At 43.6% G+C, this 20,379-nt stretch overlaps 1 protein-coding gene across 1 annotated transcript; it reads right to left on the bottom strand.

The window, feature by feature from the left end:
- Positions 1–10,848: 10,848 nt before the first annotated feature.
- LOC311123809 (tripartite motif-containing protein 16-like) lies at positions 10,849–20,009 on the bottom strand. The gene is made up of 6 exons (XM_084198038.1): positions 19,394–20,009; positions 18,854–18,982; positions 13,235–13,468; positions 12,979–13,138; positions 12,794–12,853; positions 10,849–12,557 (listed from the first exon to the last, which is right to left on the bottom strand). The coding sequence occupies exons 1-6, from the start codon at positions 19,988–19,990 to the stop codon at positions 12,049–12,051; spliced, it is 1,689 nt and encodes a 562-aa protein (XP_084054164.1). The 5' UTR covers positions 19,991–20,009; the 3' UTR covers positions 10,849–12,048.
- Positions 20,010–20,379: the final 370 nt, after the last annotated feature.

The following is a 20,379-nucleotide window of genomic DNA, read 5'->3' as shown; positions in this document are numbered from 1 at the left end:
TGTGGCCCTAATTGGAGAGTGGCTTTAGGGTGGAGTACGCTTCCAACAGCAGGCATTCCCTTCAACATGTTACAGAAGATAATGTGGAGACAGAGATGGGCAGTATCTCTGTTAATACGTATTTGAAATACATATTTCAATGACTTTTGACTATTTTGTCATTTTGTATTGCACTGGCCTGAACCACAATCCTATGTATTTGGAACAAGATACTTTTGAGACCTGTAATTTGTAAAAACATTTTGTTGTTGTAAAATACAACATATTTTTCTATACCATTCTTTATAGGGGTTGGACATTTTGTGTTCCCCTTTCATCCTGCATTGGTATCAGAAGTCTGATGGCACTATGGTTTGATAAAGTGACTAGTAAATGACAAAAATGTGTACTCTGTATGTAGAGGGGGTGTGGTTTCTTTGATAAGGAAGAGTACACAGAATTTTTTGGTTGTCGGCAGAGATAGTTTGTATTTATGTTACATGCATTTGAAATACATATATTAATTACTTCTGAGTATTTAGTCATTTGAATTATGCTGGGATGAACTACACTCCAATGTATTTTGAAAATACAAAATACTTTTCTATACCATTATTTATAGCGGTTCACATCTTGTGGCCCCGCTTTCACCCTGCATTGGTATCAGAAGTCTGATAGCACTATGGTGTGATAAGAGCGTCTGCTAAATGAACTAAATATACATGTAAAAAAGAACACTTGAAAAATATGCTGGGTATTAAAATAATGAGCTCTGCACCCAAAAGAAGGCCAATAATAATACCCAGTGTGCTTTGCAATTGTTCATTTTTACATTGTCATTTTAGTCATTTAGCAGAGACTCATATCCAGAGAGACTTACCATCAGTACATTCAACTAATTTAGATAAACAATCTCATATCACAGTCATAGAAAGTTAAAAGCTGTTTTCTTCCGTCACTGAGAATGTTGTTGTAGTGAAGGTGTATACTAGCAAATGTATTTACCTGTATGTATTTGTATTTTATCTACATACAAATACAAAAGTATTTTGTATTTAAGTTTGATACATTAGTCTTTAGAGTATCTGGTATTTTTAATAAGATCCATTTTTGATATACAGTATATTTTGCCCATCTCTGTGTTGATATATCGTCTCTCAGTGACTAGCTGATTTGGTTATGGCTACCTAGATTCATGTGGAGATCACAACACCCTTCTCCCCCGACAGAGTCATCAGTAAGCACACACACGGCACACACACACAGACACACACAGACACACACACGGCACACACACACAGACACACACAGACACACACAGACACACACACGGCACACACACAGACACACACAGACACACACACGGCACACACACACAGACACACACACGGCACACACACAGACACACACAGACACACACACGGCACACACACACAGACACACACAGACACACACAGACACACACAGACACACACACGGACAGACAGACAAACAGACAAACAGACACACACACAGACAGAGACACACACACACACAGACACACACAGACACATACACGACACATACACACACACACACAGACACACACACACAGACACACACACACACACACACACACAGACACACACACAGACAGACACACACACAAATACCATCCACATCAATGAGCCAGTCAATGTTAATGTCTCTCTCTCTCTCTCCCTCTCTCTCTCTGTTTCTCTCCCTGTTCCCTCCCTCCTCTCCTCTGTCAGTGCTGGGTCATGTGTGTGCGGCCCAGTCTGTCCTGGTAGCGGGCCTGTCTGAGGTCCACAGGAAGGGCTATCCTCTGACGGAGCAGGCCCTGTCAGGGAAGGTGCTCCAGGTGTCCTCCATGGCCTGCTTCCAGCTGGCTCCCCCAGTACATCCTACTGGGGCTGGCTGAGCACGTATTTCTGACACACCTATTGCTGCTACATTGTTCGTACACAGAGACAAACTGGGTTTGAGATTTCGAATGTCAATGGACACCATATGTAGTTAGGATGAAGTTAGAATGTGGAGTTTTGGAACCAACTGCCAACACGGAGGATAGTATTCTGAACTCTGGAAGCTAGGGTTAGGATGCCCCCTACTGGTGTATTAGAGACAGATAAGAGACGTTTGAACCAAATGAATGCTTCTTTCTCTTCCCAGTCTTCCTCTCTTCTCTGTTCCAGGCTCTGTGATCTCCTTCCACCTGACACCGAGTCATATCAGAGTCATCTCCCTGCACTTCCTCCCCCTGTCCTACAGAGGGAGCTGTTTCCTGGGAGCCCTCATCATCCAGCTGGTCTACCTACTCTCTGGAGGTAAAGGCTTCACTAACAGATGCATCATCGTAACCATAGAAACTGAAGAGGAACATACATTGAGGAGGAGAGGAAGCCATTAGAGTTCTTTCAGTCTTGGACTTCAACATTTTCAGTCAAACAAATTTGAGAATTTCCTTGACCCCTTGAGGTGACCTGAACAAAGTTTCAATATAGTCTGTGCAGATGATACAGATGACAATATTGAGACAGGTGACAGTATTGAGACAGCTGACAGTATTGAGACAGGTGACAGTATTGAGACAGGTGACAGTATTGAGACAGCTGACAGTATTGAGACAGGTGACAGTATTGAGACAGGTGACAGTATTGAGACAGGTGACAGTATTGAGACAGCTGACAGTATTGAGACAGGTGACAGTATTGAGACAGGTGACAGTATTGAGACAGGTGACAGTATTGAGACAGGTAACAGTATTGAGACAGGTGACAGTAGTGAGACAGGTGACAGTAGTGAGACAGGTGACAGTATTGAGACAGGTGACAGTACTGAGACAGGTGACAGTATTGAGACAGATCCACCCTAGCAGTCTCTCCTCCCCTGTGTCCCAGGAACCTAGACCTGAGTGTGGTGCAGAGTAGAGGAGTAGGAAGCAGCCTTCTGGCAGAGAAACTCCTGCAGTACAAGACCTGCCTGTGATTCCACGACACCATGGAACGCTCCTCCACAACAGTCTCCATGGAAACAGGGTTGTGACCTCTACACTACCTTTGTCCCCTGTAGCGCTGGACTTCCACTTGGTTTATTTATGTACAGTCAGTTTTAGACAGTTTAGATGGTCATAGACTTCAACCTTTGTGTTCCTTCCTGCTCCAATATAATGTGTGGGTGTATTATGTGTCGTCTATTTGTCTAAATGGATATACTGGTACATAGATGACTGGAAATAGCTGATTCATTGGGTCAATCAATTCAATAGTAGAGCAATTCCAATTTCATGATGATGACTTTTATTTTGAAAGACCACATTGATTCAGTAAGTGATTCAGACAACTGAATTGTTTGGATTCATACATGTACATGGGTGATTTAACTATTCTCATCTGATCATAAATGGATCAACAATGATCCCAGTTTCTGATTTGACTGGTTTGCCAGTACTACAGTTTACATCAAGAGAAAAAGAGACCCATTTCCAGAGGATTGCAACAGCCAAGAGGTGATCAGGTAGACAGTAAAAGTCTGAAGCCTGAGTGTCAGTCTGTATGTGCCATCATGCCATCTGTTTAGCAAGAGCACTAACAGATCTGGGACCAGGCTTTTATTTTTATTTTTACAATAACTTTAAAAAAGGGGAATTGAACCAGATCATAGGCCTACTGGAAGACTGTTAATAACCCAGAAGCTCTCCATCAATATGTCTGAAATGGTTGAAATCATCTGTACCTACTGGTAATTATTGAGATATGATTTTGCACCAATCCCAAACCCAGGATAGAGGGGCTGAGTGAATGTGGTCTGGACTCTGTGGAGGAGGGTCATTGTGTCAGAGACACGGTAGAAGGACAGAGTTCCTGCCCTGTGGTCCAGGTACACTCCTACTCTGGAGGAGCAGGGGACAGATATTTCTGTTTTATTAGCATTGGGCCAAACCCTACAATGGGGGGGATAGCACTCCAAAGTCCAGGACTGACTGTTACCTAGAAATGTAGACTCTGGGACCTTTCCTTTCCTGATGATCCCTCTATATGACACTACTATTTCAACCCATCCACCGCTCCACTCTACCTCCCAGTAGCAGACTCCAGACAGGCCCTCTCTACACAGCAGCTGTCTCCAGTAGTCAGGATAGGGCTGAGCTTTATCAGTGGCTGTCACCTTCCTGTTTCCCTCAGACAGCCTGAGTTCTGGATGAGCTGTATTCAGATCCAATGTCAGCTGGAGGACGTCTGACTGATGAACAACAAAACCCAATAAGGAAAAGAAAGAACATGTATGTTGTCTTTGAGAGGGTGTTTGAATATCACTTACAGAGGGACAACTCTTCTTTGGTCTTCGGCTAAGGAGACATTTCGAATTCTGTCACTATTAAAAAAATGCAACTTCATATCACATGTATCAAGGCAGTTGAGTTACCTGGAGGAAATGGATGTGATCCTCTGTGTGTGAGAGCTGCTCCAGCTCAGTGCTTCTCTTCCTCAGCTCAGCTATCTCCTGCTCCAGTTGCTCCAGGAGTCCTTCAGCTTGACTCACTTGAGCCTTCTCTTGGGCTCTGATCAGCTCCTTCACCTCAGAGCGCCTTCTCTCAATGGAGCGGATCAGCTCAGTAAAGATTGTCTCATACTTACTAACTTCTGCCTGTACAGAGCACTGATAACTCACAGAGAGAGAGGAGGGGGTCAATTTCCACTGTTACTGGATTCCAGACAACCTGTTCCCCAGTGTTGTCTTGGTACTATTTTCACAAGTGTGTGGTAAAATTTCACAACTCTTAGAACAAAACTCATCACAGAACGTCAAAAAGGCTGTTTACTTTTTTCTTCAAAACTTGAAGCACATTTTCAATTGACTAAGTACAAAACACAAAACCACACAGTAACATTTTCACCATTACCTAAATCAGTGTTTCATCTAGAAATACCTTTCATATAAAGTAAATGCCTTTCACAATGCAATGCTCACAATACTTTTCATATGATTCTCTTCTCATTTGTTTAAATACATTTGACCATCACTTAGTCTAACTGCGCTTAATGGTTAATCACTTAACCGTTTGGTAAAACTATAGATTTTAAACTGGTTTGTCTACTATATAAGGATTTTGAGAACTACAGAAATAAAAATGTGTTTGTAAAGTATAAATATCTAGATAACATGTATGATACATGATAACCATACATAATGACTGCTCATTATTGCTAATTGATTCCACATATTGGGAACCACAATTGGTCACCATATAAAAGGATGTTTATGAACATTTCTTTCAACATGGAGCAGGATAGACAGCAAGGGAGAGGAAGAAATCCAAGAGCTTGTGGACAAGGGGCCAATCAGAGAGGAGGGATGGGCCCCGTTAAAGAGGTCAGAGAGGTCAAAGAGGAGGACATCAGAGAGAGGGAGGCAGACGGCAGGGAACTGTTGTGTCTAATGAAGTCTGGGCCATCGTTGTTGACCATGTGGTAAACAGAGGCCTTACCATGGCAGAGGCTGCCAGATTAGTTCGCCCCAATCTGAAAAGATCAACTGTCAATTCAATCATAAGAACATTTTCTCCAAGAAAACCGGTAAGTCTGAAGGATATGCAATCAATCAATCAATTTTATTTTATATAGCCCTTCTTACATCAGCTAATATCTCGAAGTGCTGTACAGAAACCCAGCCTAAAACCCCAAACAGCTAGTAATGCAGGTGTAGAAGCACGGTGGCTAGGAAAAACTCCCTAGAAAGGCGAAAACCTAGGAAGAAACCTAGAGAGGAACCAGGCTATGAGGGGTGGCCAGTCCTCTTCTGGCTGTGCCGGGTGGAGATTATAACAGAACCATGCCAAGATGTTCAAAAATGTTCATAAGTGACAAGCATGGTCAAATAATAATCAGGAATAAATCTCAGTTGGCTTTTCATAGCCGATCATTAAGAGTTGAAAACAGCAGGTCTGGGACAGGTAGGGGTTCCATAACCGCAGGCAGAACAGTTGAAACTGGAATAGCAGCAAGGCCAGGCGGACTGGGGACAGCAAGGAGTCACCACGGCCGGTAGTCCCGACGTATGGTCCTAGGGCTCAGGTCTCTCAGTTGGCTTTTCATAGCCGATCATTAAAGAGTTGAAAACAGCAGGTCTGGGACAGGTAGGGGTTTCGTAGCTATGCTTTACCATTACATTTACAATAAATTACATGATGTAATGCATGTAAATTCACATAACTTGTTCCAGTATTCTTCCAGTATGATCTACTGACAGTATACTCTTGTTCTACCCTCAGAATTGACAGAAGACCCCGTGGTTGTGGTCGTGTGCTGACCAACCAGCAGGAGTGGGCAGTGGTGGAAATGGTGAGGGCCAGAAATGAAATACGTCTGTCTGAAATAAATCAGGCCATTGAGGAGAATGATGACACCTTTGCCAATGTGGCATCCATCAGCCTACCACCAATCACCCGCCTTTTGAAGAGGCACCAGGTATCTATGGAACACATTGACCTGGAGCCTTCTGAGAGAAACAACTGGGGGCCGAGTATGTTCAGGTACAGCACTATATAAATACACTGTATTACTGTTGCTATTAATGCACATGCTACTTCACAATATCATAATGGAACTATACTGTAAAAAGAACTAACCAAAATATATTTTTAGAGGGTGATGGTGCTTGATGCTGCTGTGAACCATCACTAGTATATCTTTATTGATGAAGCGGGCTTCAACCTGGGCCAAAACTTGGCGCCGTGGGCGGAACCTCATCTGCCGACGGGCGTCCGTCCAAGTGCCTGGACAACGCAGGGGAAACATTTCCAAGAGCAGCAGCTATCTCTGAAGATGGTGTGGTAGGACGTAGACCATTACTTGGATCCTACCACGCTGCACACCTCATTGTGTTTCTCAATGAAATGGAGCAGGCCTGTCAAGGTGAAGGGGTCACCTATGTCATTGTGTGGGACAATGTCAGGTTCCACCATTCAGAGGTGGTTCAGGCATGGTTTCAGGTCCCTCCCTGATTCGTGACCCTATACCAGCCCCCCCGGTACTCTCCTTCCTCAACCTTATTAAATTATTTTTTTCATCATGGAGGTGGAAGGTGTACGATCGCCATCCCCATGAGCGTGCCACCCTCCTTCTGGCCATGGAAGAGGCATGTGATGACATCAATGCAGACCAATGTCAAGCTTTGATTCAACATGCCGAAAGGTTTCTCCAGCGGTGCATGAACAATGAGGACATTTACTGATGTGGATGAGAATTTATGGCCAAATGCTCTAGACAGGCTTGATGCTAATTAATGCGTGCTAAACATTATTTTATTTTCATTCATGTAATGTTTCATTTAAATGTCTTACATCTAATTACAGACAGTACTGTATGTTGCAATTATATCAGAAAAATAAAAAAAATTCCCCATGAATGATTGTAGAGGATGTCATCATTGATCACACCTTTGATTACACATTGGATAGATATCATGGAAATGATAGATTGTCAATGTTGTTGGGGAATGTAAGTGTATTGCCTAATGTAAACTGTAATCTACAGTACTGTAGCATATTAATTTCAGCACTTCTAAGGGTTATTTGAAACAATTATCTTGCAGTAATTGCTACTGGATTAACTGGTAGTTAATGATATATTTTCAATTGATTAGTTTTAAGTTGTTTTGGTGATTAAACCAATGCTCTCATTACATTTATATTTTGAATCAATGGTTGTGTGGTGAGAGATGTTTCCAATCCAAATGAATGCACAATGACAGGTTTTGAATGAAAGACTGGCTGCTTTACAAGCGTGACCAGCTAGGGGTTTTATACTAAGAGTTGTGAAAATGTACCACCTGCTTGTGAAAATAGTACCAAAGTGATTAAAACAAACCCGTAATAAGATTTTTTTGGGGGGGGTGAATTGTTAATTGATTTTCAATAAGGAACACTGAGGGAAAACACAACAGAAGAAAAAGGGGGGACTCAACCACTACAGTGAGGGAAAAAAGTATTTGATCCCCTCTCAAATCAGAAGGATTTCTGGCTCCCAGGTGTCTTTTATACAGGTAACGAGCTGAGATTAGGAGCACACTCTTAAAGCGAGTGCTCCTAATCTCAGCTTGTTACCTGTATAAAAGACACCTGTCCACAGAAGCAATCAATCAATCAGATTCCAAACTCTCCACCATGGCCAAGACCAAAGAGCTCTCCAAGGATGTCAGGGACAAGATTGTAGACCTACACAAGGCTGGAATGGGCTACAAGACTATCGCCAAGCAGCTTGGTGAGAAGGTGACAACAGTTGGTGCGAATATTCGCAAACGGCAGAAACACAAAATAACTGTCAATCTCCCTCGGCCTAGGGCTCCATGCAAGATCTCACCTCGTGGAGTTGCAATGATCATGAGAACGGTGAGGAATCAGCCCAGAACTACATGGGAGGATCTTGTCAATGATCTCAAGGCAGCTGTGACCATAGTCACCAAGAAAACTATTGGTAACACACTACGCCGTGAAGGATTGAAATCCTGCAGCGCCTGCAAGGTCCCCCTGCTCAAGAAAGCACATATACATGCCCGTCTGAAGTTTGCCAATGAACATCTGAATGATTCAGAGGAGAACTGGGTGAAAGTGTTGTGCTCCAAAATGGAGCTCTTTGGCATCAACTCAACTCAGCGTGTTTGGAGGAGGAGGAATGCTACCTATGACCCCAAGAACACCATCCCCACCGTCAAACATGGAGGTGGAAACATTATGCTTTGGGGGTGTTTTTCTGCTAAGGGGACAGGACAACTTCACCGCATCAAAGGGACGATGGACGGGGCCATGTACCGTCAAATCTTGGGTGAGAACCTCCTTCCCTCAGCCAGGGCATTGAAAATGGGTCGTGGATGGGTATTCCAGCATGACAATGACCCCAAACACACGGCCAAGGCAACAAAGGAGTGGCTCAAGAAGAACCACATTAAGGTCCTGGAGTGGCCTACCCAGTCTCCAGACCTTAATCCCATAGAAAATCTGTGGAGGGAGCTGAAGGTTCGAGTTGCCAAACGTCAGCCTCGAAACCTTAATGACTTGGAGAAGATCTGCAAAGAGGAGTGGGAAAAAATCCCTCCTGAGATGTGTGCAAACCTGGTGGCCAACTACAAGAAATGTCTGACCTCTGATTGCCAACAAGGGTTTTGCCACCTAGTACTAAGTCATGTTTTGCAGAGGGGTCAAATACTTATTTCCCTCATTAAAATGCAAATCAATTCATAACAATTTATAATTTTTTTGTTGTTATTCTGTCTCTCACTGTTCAAATAAACCTACCATTAAAATTATAGATTGATCATTTCTTTGTCAGTTTGCAAACGTACAAAATCAGCAGGGGATAAAAATACTTTTTTCCCTCACTGTAACATTACAGTATGATATTCTAATGAGGCAACCACTAACATTACAGTATGATATTCTAACGAGGCAACCACTAACATTACAGTATGATTTTCTAATATTCTAATGAGGCAACCACTAACATTACAGTATGATATTCTAACGAGGCAACCACTAACATTACAGTATGATTTTCTAATATTCTAATGAGGCAACCACTAACATTCCAGTATGATATTCTAATGAGGCAACCACTAACATTACAGTATGATATTCTAATGAGGCAACCAATAACATTACAATATGATATTCTAATGAGGCAACCACTAACATGACAGTATGATATTCTAATGAGGCAACCACTAACATTACAGTATGATATTCTAATGAGGCAACCACTAACATTACATTATGATATTCTAATGAGGCAACCACTAACATTACAATGATATTCTAACGAGGCAACCACTAACATTACAGTATGATTTTCTAATATTCTAACGAGGCAACCACTAACATAACGATATTCTAATGAGGCAACCACTAACATTCCAGTATGATTTTCTAATATTCTAATGCCAGTGAGCAAATCTCCAATCTCCACCCTATTCCCTATGTAGTGCACTACTTTAGATCTGGTCAGAAGTAGCCTAGTGCACTACGTAGGGAACAGGGAGTCATTTGGGCCAGAGCCAGTAACTCCCCTGGGTATGAATTGTTTCTCTATCTTATCAAAAAAATAAAAATAATAATTGGTCATTTAGCAGACGCTCTTATCCAGAGCAATTAGGGTTAAGTGCCTTGCTCAAGGGCACATCAACAGATTTTTCACCTAGTCGGCTTGGGGATTAGAACCAGCGACCTTTCGGTTACTGGTACAACGCTCTTAACCACTAAGCTACCTGCCGCCCCATTATTACATTTTTAGTCATTTAGCAGACGCTCTTATCCAGAGCGACTTACAGTTAGCACATACATTATTTTATCGAACCCACAACCCTGGCGTTGCAAACGCCATGCTCTACCAACTGAGCTACATCCCCTGCCGGCCATTCCCTCCCCTACCCTGGACGACGCTGGGCCAATTGTGCGCCGCCCCATGGGTCTCCCGGTCGCTGCCGGCTACGACAGAGCCTGGATTCGAACCAGGATCTCTAGTGGCACAGCTAGCACTGCGATGCAGTGCCTTAGACCACTGCGCCACTCTTCTATATGATGTTCTCCTCTCCTCCTCTCTTCTCTCCTCTATTCACTCTATTCTATCATCCACACCACATGCCAGCTTCAACACAATCCATTTACAAGTTAAAGACACACCTTGGAATAAATAGCAAAGGAAAACTACTACTAGATGGATTTTTTATTTCCCATCACCATGAATCATATTTAATAACTGAACAGTAGCAGACCTAACTTCATCTGTTCCTGACTCTGGGTAGTGGATTAAAAAGACCATCAATCTCCAATGATATTAAAGTACAATTCTGAACATTTCTGATATACTGAGTGACAAGTCAAGATATGTGATGTTTTTATTGTTTGGATAATAGCACCACCTGCTGGACAGGTTTAATGTTGCTTGACTGAGCAGTATGGGAGAATAAAAGATGCCAAATTTAGGGCCGGTTTCCCGGACATCTCCATTGAACATGCTTTTTAGTCAAGGACTAGGCTTCATCTGTGTCCGGGAAACCGGCCCATATAGTTCAATTAGCAAGTAAGTAACTACCTGTTCCATGATGCTGAGGAAAATGACATTGAGACAGAGAACCAATTGAGAAAACATTTCAATGGTTCTGAATGACAACCAACATACATTAACAGCATACATCATGATTAATGTGAATATATAAGATTAAAACATTGCACTTAAAAAAATATGAATGCATTGAATTGTAATTCATAACATATTCTGAAGATAATAATAATAATATCAAATCAATCAAATCATTGTACATAAAAACAGAGCAGAATGAATCATCACATCTGGGGACCATCACCACCAGCATGACTAGTATCTATGTGGACCCTACTACAGTTTAACCAGCTCAGCTATAGACTACACCAGCATGACTAGTATCTATGTGGACCCTACTACAGTTTAACCAGCTCAGCTATAGACTACACCAGCATGACTAGTATCTATGTGGACCCTACTACAGTTTAACCAGCTCAGCTATAGACTACACCAGCATGACTAGTATCTATGTGGACCCTACTACAGTTTAACCAGCTCAGCTATAGACTACACCAGCATGACTAGTATCTATGTGGACCCTACTACAGTTTAACCAGCTCAGCTATAGACTACACCAGCATGACTAGTATCTATGTGGACCCTACTACAGTTTAACCAGCTCAGCTATAGACTACACCAGCATGACTAGTATCTATGTGGACCCTACTACAGTTTAACCAGCTCAGCTATAGACTACACCAGCATGACTAGTATCTATGTGGACCCTACTACAGTTTAACCAGCTCAGCTATAGACTACACCAGCATGACTAGTATCTATGTGGACCCTACTACAGTTTAACCAGCTCAGCTATAGACTACACCAGCATGACTAGTATCTATGTGGACCCTACTACAGTTTAACCAGCTCAGCTATAGACTACACCAGCATGACTAGTATCTATGTGGACCCTACTACAGTTTAACCAGCTCAGCTATAGACTACACCAGCATGACTAGTGTCTATGTGGACCCTACTACCGTTTAACCAGCTCAGCAGTACCAAAGAGATTAAACCCAGGATAGAGGGGCTGAGTGAATGTGGTCTGGACGCTGTGGAGGAGGGTCATTGTGTCAGAGACACTGTAGAAGGACAGATTACCTGCCTTGTGATCCAGGTACACTCCTACTCTGGAGGACTGAGGGCCTGATACTTTAGTCACAACATTATTGTGTCTGAACCAATAACCACCACTAGAGCACTCTAACCTCCAGGACTTGTTATTGTATCCAAATCCACCATCTGTTTCTGTTCTGCTGATGTCTTTATATGAGACTGCTGTAACACACCACCCACTCCACTCCACCTCCCAGTAACAGCGTCCAGACAGACCCTCTCTACACAGAACCTGACAGTAGTTAGTGAATCTGTCTGGATGAACAGGATATGGTTGGACTTGGTCTGTATAGGTCACCTTTCTGTTCCCTTCAGACAGAGAGAGGTGTGTGTCGGCTGTGTTTGGGTCCAGTGTGAGCTGACAGGAATCTGGGAGAAGAGCAGTGCAGAGACCAATGAGGGGAGTTAGAACAATAAGTGAAGTCAGATACTGTATCTACCCTGTCTTTGATTAGAGCACAGCAGAGATCAAATCAGAGAAATATGAGGAGTCAGATAGATACCCAGTCTTTGATTAGATCTACTATTGCTATATATTTCTAGAGGGATTGTTAGGAGTGTCAGTAAAAAGAGACTGTTAGTTACTTCAGAATAAAGAGACTCACATTGTAAGAACTGTTCTCTGGTCTTGGGCTCTGGAGGCAGTACAACATCCACTATATTCACTACAGACACACAAACACATTCACAGAGAGAGGGAATGTTATCATCATACCATATTCCACGTGTATATGACTAGTAGGGAACTTTCAATGGTCTAAAGTTGATGTTCTTATTATTTTCAACACACCTGTAGAGGAGATCTTGGTCCATTCTCCTTTAAGGACGTCTTCTAGTTTCTCTCTCAGTTCAGACACAGTCTTACTCACATCTCCAAAGTACTGAAGAGGACGGACAACGATGCTGGGTAAGTCTGAAGATACACTGGTACCGGAGAGAGACTGATAACTCTGGGGGGAGAGAGAGAGAGAGAACAGAACCAAATGATTGAGAGTTTCACATTGAGTTTTAATTTCATATCACATGTATCAAGGCAGTTGAGTTACCTGGAGGAAATGGATGTGATCCTCTGTGTGTGAGAGCTGCTCCAGCTCAGTGCTTCTCTTCCTCAGCTCAGCTATCTCCTGTTCCAGTTGCTCCAGGAGTCCTTCAGCTTGACTCACTTGAGCCTTCTCTTGGGCTCTGATCAGCTCCTTCACCTCAGAGCGCCTTCTCTCAATGGAGCGGATCAGCTCGGTAAAGATCTTATCACTGTCCTCCACTGCTGCCTGTGCAGAGCTCTGTTAAGAGAGAGAGAGAGAGAGACTGACTTGTCTTACTTTAATGAGCCATCCTCATTACACTAACACCCCCACCCCTAAAAGCACATTGCATGGAAATCAGAGACCCCTGCTTTATTGAGTCTCTCCTGCCGCATGATGAAGATCTGCTGATCCAGCCCCAAACCACCAGCCCTCCTCAACAGAGCACATGCTGGTTCCCTCCAGCCCACCTCCGTACGGTGCAGTAGCCTCTGTGCTGCTGAGTCAGAACGCTGCCACCCTGACCAGAAAAAATTCACTAACTTGCGCTGCAGGTCCACAAGCAGACCACCGGGGGCGTTGAGAATGGCCAATTTAAGCCATAGAGAGGATACGACCAAGTTGTTGATGATCAGCACCGCCCCTCTGTATGACACTAGGGAGATGAGCCCCCTCCATTTCGTCAGCCTCGACACCACCGCTTGTGACACTCCTTCCCAGTTCTTCCTAACCCACCCCCCGGAGCCCAGATACACCCCAAGCATCTTGAGCCACTCACAGCCCCACTGCAACCCCCCTGGAAGCTGCAGAGGTGCCCTGTCCCTCCTTACCCACCCATCAGGCTCCCTCATCTCCCCACAACAGAAGTTACCCACCCATCAGGCTCCCTCATTTCCCCACAAAAAACGTTACCCACCCATCAGGCTCCCTCATCTCCCCACAACAGAAGTTACCCACCCATCAGGCTCCCTCATCTCCCCACAACAGAAGTTACCCACCCATCAGGCTCCCTCATCTCCTCACAACAGAAGTTACCCACCCATCAGGCTCCCTCATCTCCCCACAACAGAAGTTACCCACCCATCAGGCTCCCTCATCTCCCCACAACAGAAGTTACCCACCCATCAGGCACCCTCATCTCCCCACAACAGAAGTTACCCTCCCATCAGGCTCCCTCCTCTCCCCACAACAGAAGTTACTCCCCCTTCTGCTGTCCCCACCTCTCCCAAAAGCCTTGGAAGTTTGAGCAAAAACTGACATCTTGGAAGAGCTTTACATGGAATTTCCAATAGGACACCTGCCTGGGCCCTGGTGAAACAGAGAACTGAGCCCTGTACTAGGTGCAGACACATTTTGGAAAGCAAAGACAAGGAAATTGATTTTGGCTCTAACCACTAACAACCTACCCTTACACACCTCTTTTGCTATTCCTGCACTAAGATTTGTGCCATGGCTCAGCACCTGCGCCCCCTTCCACCAGACCCCCAATACACTTCATTAATCACATCACTGTGTGTCTCTTGCAAAAAAATCACGTTTAAATGTTTTTGTTTGACTTATTCCCCCAGTCTCTGCTGCCGTTCATGTTAAGGAAGTCTAACCGTGAAATCTCCATAAGAGGTGGGAGGGAAATCACCACAATCAGAAACCAGTAGAGAAGCCCATAAAGCCGCCATGACAGAAAAAAACATCAATTTAAGCAGATTCTGAAGACATGCCCTTAAGAACCCATGACCCATTTTCTCAGCCTATACCGCTTCCTGGGTGAGAGGACACTAAACCCCTCATTCTTCATCACGTGTTGTACTGACCTTACAAACCTTCCAGGATCAATCAAATAAGACTCCAGCAGAACCTTCTTTTTCCCCTTTAGTCTCCTTCAGGAACCTAGAAAGTTCTCTCACCATATATACTGGGCCCTCAGCCTGACTGGCTGTCAGCTCTGGATCCAATGAGCCGTCTGAAAACGAGACCGCCTTGTCCTCCGCTCCCGCAGACTCACCTCCCCCCTCTTCCTCCTCCTCCATTGGCACGGTACCGTCCTCCTCCTCCCCAGTCTCTGCCCCCCTGCACTTCCCCCCTGATCAGTGCCTCTTCCCCAATGACAGGCAATATTTCCTGGGATGAGCCCACCAAGCCTTCGCCCACCGGAGTCTCTGTTACTACAGAAACCTGCCTCAGCTCATGTAGCCCAGCTGCAACCCTCCCCACCACCGCTTTCTCCACGGCCTGCGCACCACCACTTGGCCATGCACTACTACCGTGTAGCTCAGCTGGTAGAGCAAGGCGCTTGCAACACCAGGGTTGTGGGTTCGTTTCCCATGGCGGGACAGTATGAAAATGTAAGTCGCTCTGGATAAGAGCATCTGCTAAATGACTAAAATGTAAAAAATGTACTCTCCTCCCTCCTGGTACCCCTGCCATTTATTTTGCAATTCTGAGTAATCACTATTTTAGTAAGGATTAGTAAGGAAAAACACTTTATTCAGTACTACTGCAGTTGCTTAATAATTCCAATAGATGGCAGCATAAGACCATGAATGACTTTTCAGAAGATTAGTTTAGTTCTCTCCCTGGATACACCACCACTCCACCACACAGGAAAACTCCTGCCTGAGCTTTTTACTGTCCCTTTCCACACTGCTAACGCAAGAGGAAGGACTGAAAACACATTACTGTGAAGTAATATAATGATGATTCATGTTTATTATTACCTGTTTTTATGCTCATGTTTTTAAATTATACTTCGTTACTATAACGATTATCAATAAGCCTGAACATTAATTCAGTCACCTCTGGTCGACAAAAACATATTTTTCTAGTACATTCATTGTCAAATTCATCAACCAGCATCGAGCCACTCTGCCTTCTCACGCAAGCGAGGGGCATGTTGAGGTAAATATGCTAACCGCGACGGTTGCATGATGTAATTTATTGGTGGGCTGGAAGATGCAGTGTTTTTTCTTTTCTATTCAGAGGCTATTTACTCCCAATATGAGATAATTTTATATAGAAGGTTTTTATAATGCATGTTTACTAGGGTTGAGGTTAGCGCATCTGAGTAGGGATTATTTGGCCGGTGTTCAATACCTGCTAGAGTTAATATTTTGTTGCTCTCCCAAAAGCAACACAGGCCTAATACGAGATATATAGCTAACTGTAAAGTAATGAGTGACCTTTTTAGAAAATCATAGGACATAGTCTTTTTGTTGCATGCTATTTTATGCTTGTAGCCTATACCTGATGCTTTGTGGTTTTATGCAGCCATCTATTGGAAACATTTAGCAATTAAAAGTTATTAATTCACGTAAAGACATTGGTGAGGCAGCTGAGAAATAAAGTGTATTTTTCTTATTAATTCTGGAGATCAGTCTCAAACCTGCCCCACCTATGAAATGCCAATTGCTGGACTTTCACATAGAGGTTACTAGGTCACACCCAGTTCAAACCACATTTAAAAAATAAAACAAATGTGTTGTTTATCAAGTGTTCTGCCATATGGTAATATTATGAAACTGGGCTCCATGGCGGATGCAATGAAGTAATTTTATCAGAAAAAGGCGTTCAAAATGTATTGTGTCCAGCCTAGTCCTAGCCCCCGCTGCCGGCTGGTCGCGCTTGTCTGCACTAGCATTATGCCCTACATCCCCACACTAGAAACACCCAAAACTATCTGTGCTAGCAAACCCTGTCTTCCACCCCTCCCCTGTGTAACCTTGAAGATTGTTAAGAAACAAACACTTGTCTACGAAAAGAGACATGTTTAACGGATTCCGCTTGGCACCCAGCCGAGAACACACGAAAACCACTTTATTTTTAAATTTACCAAAACTAACCAACTATTTACGGTCTGTTCGTAAGTAATAAACGGAGGCTGGATTATAATATAAATCCATTATACTTTGTGACACAAAATGGGAAAAGGGGAAATTATAATAATACAGAAAAACACCCTTCCAACTAACCCTACTCATTAAATACCCACTACCCCATTCCACTACTTTGACCCTATCTGCTCCTGCACCATGCCAACGGCCTGGGAGGACAGGAAACCACAACTCAACACACCCTGTAACTCTTCTGAAGTCAAATCTTGTATGCCCAAATACTTCTCTGCAGCTGCCACCACAACATATTTTTTCTTTTTTTTACGTTCCATTTCTGCGGTACAGTTGATAACCATTGCTATGAACTCTAAGAAGCTAACTTTACTGAAGCATATATCACTCGTTGGCCTATCCCTCTGTGCTGGCACAGATCTACTACTCACAGGGATCCTCTCAGGATCTCTCACCCTTGACCCATCCTCCTCTACTTCCTTCACTGCCTCAGCATACGACACCTTCTGCACTACTCTGACTCTAGCCACCTCAACCTGCCTCTCTCGCACCGGACACTTCAGATCCCCAGCAACATGGGCATCCCAACAGTTGACACACACAACATTATCCACCGAAACTACCCAATCCTCTATCCCCTCCCCTCCTGCACAATTCCCACATCTTGGAATCTCCCTCCTACAAACTGCTGCAACATGACCATAAACGTTGCACCTGAAACAGCACAGTGGATTCGCCACAAAAGCTCTAACAGGATAACTGATATATCCTACCATGACTTTGTTGGGTAAAGACTCAAAACTCAAAAGGACTGACAGTGACTCCTCTGTTTCACCACGCTCACCACCGGGTCTGTGTTGCACCAAACGGCGGGAATCACAAACACCAGCAGTCTTCAACCTTAATTGCTCCACTTCTACACTTAACGCTACACCAGAAATTACTCCTTTCAATGGTGCCCTGTTCCTAAGAGCAAAGCAAGAAACAGATCTTGACCCAAGTTGCGTGACACAGAGCGCCCACTCCCGCTGGTCAGAAATAACACAAACAAATATCACAAGTCCACTACAGGTTACCTTCACTGATTCAACTGCACCCAACTCCTTTCCCACCCACCCTGAAACCACAAATGGATCTACCAAAAGGAATGGATCCACTTTCTCCTACAATGTAACTCCTACTGCACCAGATTCTTCTTTATCATGTCCATTGATGCCAGGCTCTGGTTCTGAGCTCATCACCACACCTTCTACCTCATTTAACTCTCCCTCATTCATTTCCATTTCACCTCCAGAACTCAGTCTGGCGAATGGCTCACTCTGTTTGCACTTGAGTTATAACATTTGAAATGTCTCTATTACTTTGAAACTTTTGTGAGTGTAATGTTTACTTTTAATTTCTGATTGTTTATTATCTATTTCACTTGCTTTCGCAATGTAAACATATATGTTTCCCATGCCAATAAAGCCCTTTGAATTAAATTGAGAGAGAGAGCTCCATTTTAATGTATAGGGGACTTGAGTCTTTCATGGTTACTCAAGGTTATGTGATGAGGTAACCCCTCTTGCGACTTCAAAATCAGTGTCAGCCTAATGGGGAATGTCCTCTTGGTGAAACAGTCAAGATGTTGGTTTCTCTCCTCAGTAGACCCGGGTTCATATCCCGCCGGTTACATTAAGCAGTCTATTCTCTGAAAGGGGTCCAGACAGCCTGTTCCCAACAGTGGGATTGGATAGGGGCCTCTCTCTCTCTGACTGGAGGAGAGAAGTGAAATGGTGTGTCTCCTCTGGTCAACAATACTCACCTTGAGAGACTCCACAGCCTGTTGGAGCTCCTTCAGGTCCTTCTCTCTCTCCTGGAATCTCTGCTGGACTTTCTGCTGACTCATCCCCAGCTGCCTCTGTGGAGAATCACTCTTCAATGAGCTATCAAGCTTTATTTGTCCAGTAGATCAATAGTATAGTAATGGGACATAGGGCCCATAGAAGATAGGGATTAATATGTTGAGGAAGTGTCTGTGTGAAATTATATTATTATATTGTTATGTGAATGATTATAGTTTTAACAGTGCACAAAACAGGGGGAGCTGATTGGGTGTTTGATAACGAATGATAATGGTGTTTGATAACGAATGATAATGGTGTTTGATAATGGTGTTTGACTTTAGAAAATGGTGATACATTTGGAGAATCTGGGTTAACATATCTATATAATCAAGGTTTATGTTCATATCTGTTCTGCCGTGGATAATTTGAATGATCTCATATTCAAACAGCCTTAGTTCCTACTGTATCTTTAATTCTTTGTTTATCAGACAGTCACCAACAAGTAGTTCTGGTCTTACCTGTTTCTCAGTCCTCTCTGCTGCAGCTGACACTGTATCATGGCCTTTATGTTCATCCATTGTACACAGATAACAGATACACTGCTGATCGGTACGACAGAAAACCTCCAGCAGTTTGTCATGATGAGAGCAGATCTTCTCCTGTAGTTGTGCGGTGGCTTTGACCAGCTTGTGTTTCTTGAAACCAGGAAATTCATAGTGAGGTTGGAGGTGAGTCTCACAGTAAGAGGCCAGACACACCAAACAGGACATGAGGGCTTTCTGCTTTCTGGTCCCAGTGCAGAAATCACACGCCACATCTCCAGGTCCAGCATAGCACAGAGCAGGAGGGGGAGCAGCCTGGAGTCCTGTCTTCTTCAGTTTCTCCACCAACTCAGCCAACATGTTATTTTTCCTCAGATTAGGCCTTGGAGTGAAGGTCTCTCTGCACTGAGGACAGCTATAGACACCTTTCAGAACATCCTGATCCCAGCAGTCCTCAATACAGCTTCTACAGTAACTGTGTCCACAGGCAGTAGTGACCGGCTCCTTCAGTAGATCCAGACAGACAGAACAACAGAACTGGTCCTGGTCCAGCAGAACTCCCTGCTGAGCCATTTGGACGGTTGTTCACTCTCACACAGACAGACGACACAGAGACTCAGATCAGTTTCGTTTCCTCAGAATAGAGTTTGTGGAGGGGAGGGACTTCCTGGTTCTGCCAGAGGGGTGGGGTTAAAAGGAGGGAGGGAAGGGTTAGAAGAAGGGAGGAAGAGAGAGAGGAACTGCATGCAACAGGAAGAGGGAGACAAATAGTTTTGTTCCTAGGTTACAGTCCTTAACATGGAACAAATGAAATAATGAATCTTAAAATGTGAGTTGTTAGAATATATAAAGGATAACAGTTTCTATGAAGAACATATGTATAATTATTTTAATGACCTTTATAATGCCTTATAATACGCTAATGTGTTCTACTTAAGCAATAAGGCCTGAGGAGGTGTGGT

This window comes from Coregonus lavaretus (genome assembly GCF_964263955.1).
Source record: "Coregonus lavaretus genome assembly, contig: HAP1_SCAFFOLD_1685, whole genome shotgun sequence".
NCBI classification, from domain to species: domain Eukaryota; kingdom Metazoa; phylum Chordata; class Actinopteri; order Salmoniformes; family Salmonidae; genus Coregonus; species Coregonus lavaretus.
The sequence above is the reverse complement of the archived record's forward strand: the minus strand, read 5'-3'. Positions and strand labels throughout refer to the sequence as shown.

Bases quoted from the DNA above. Each gene is read 5' to 3' on its own strand.
- LOC311123809 (XM_084198038.1), bottom strand. From the start codon at position 19,990: ATGGCTCAGCAGGGAGTTCTGCTGGACCAGGACCAGTTCTGTTGTTCT. The intron at 13,139-13,234 runs GTAACTCAACTG...CTCTCCCCCCAG, and splicing joins ATCACATCCATTTCCTCCAG to AGTTATCAGTCTCTCTCCGG. The intron at 12,558-12,793 runs GTGAGTCTCTTT...CTCTTCTCCCAG, and splicing joins CAGAGAACAGTTCTTACAAT to ATTCCTGTCAGCTCACACTG.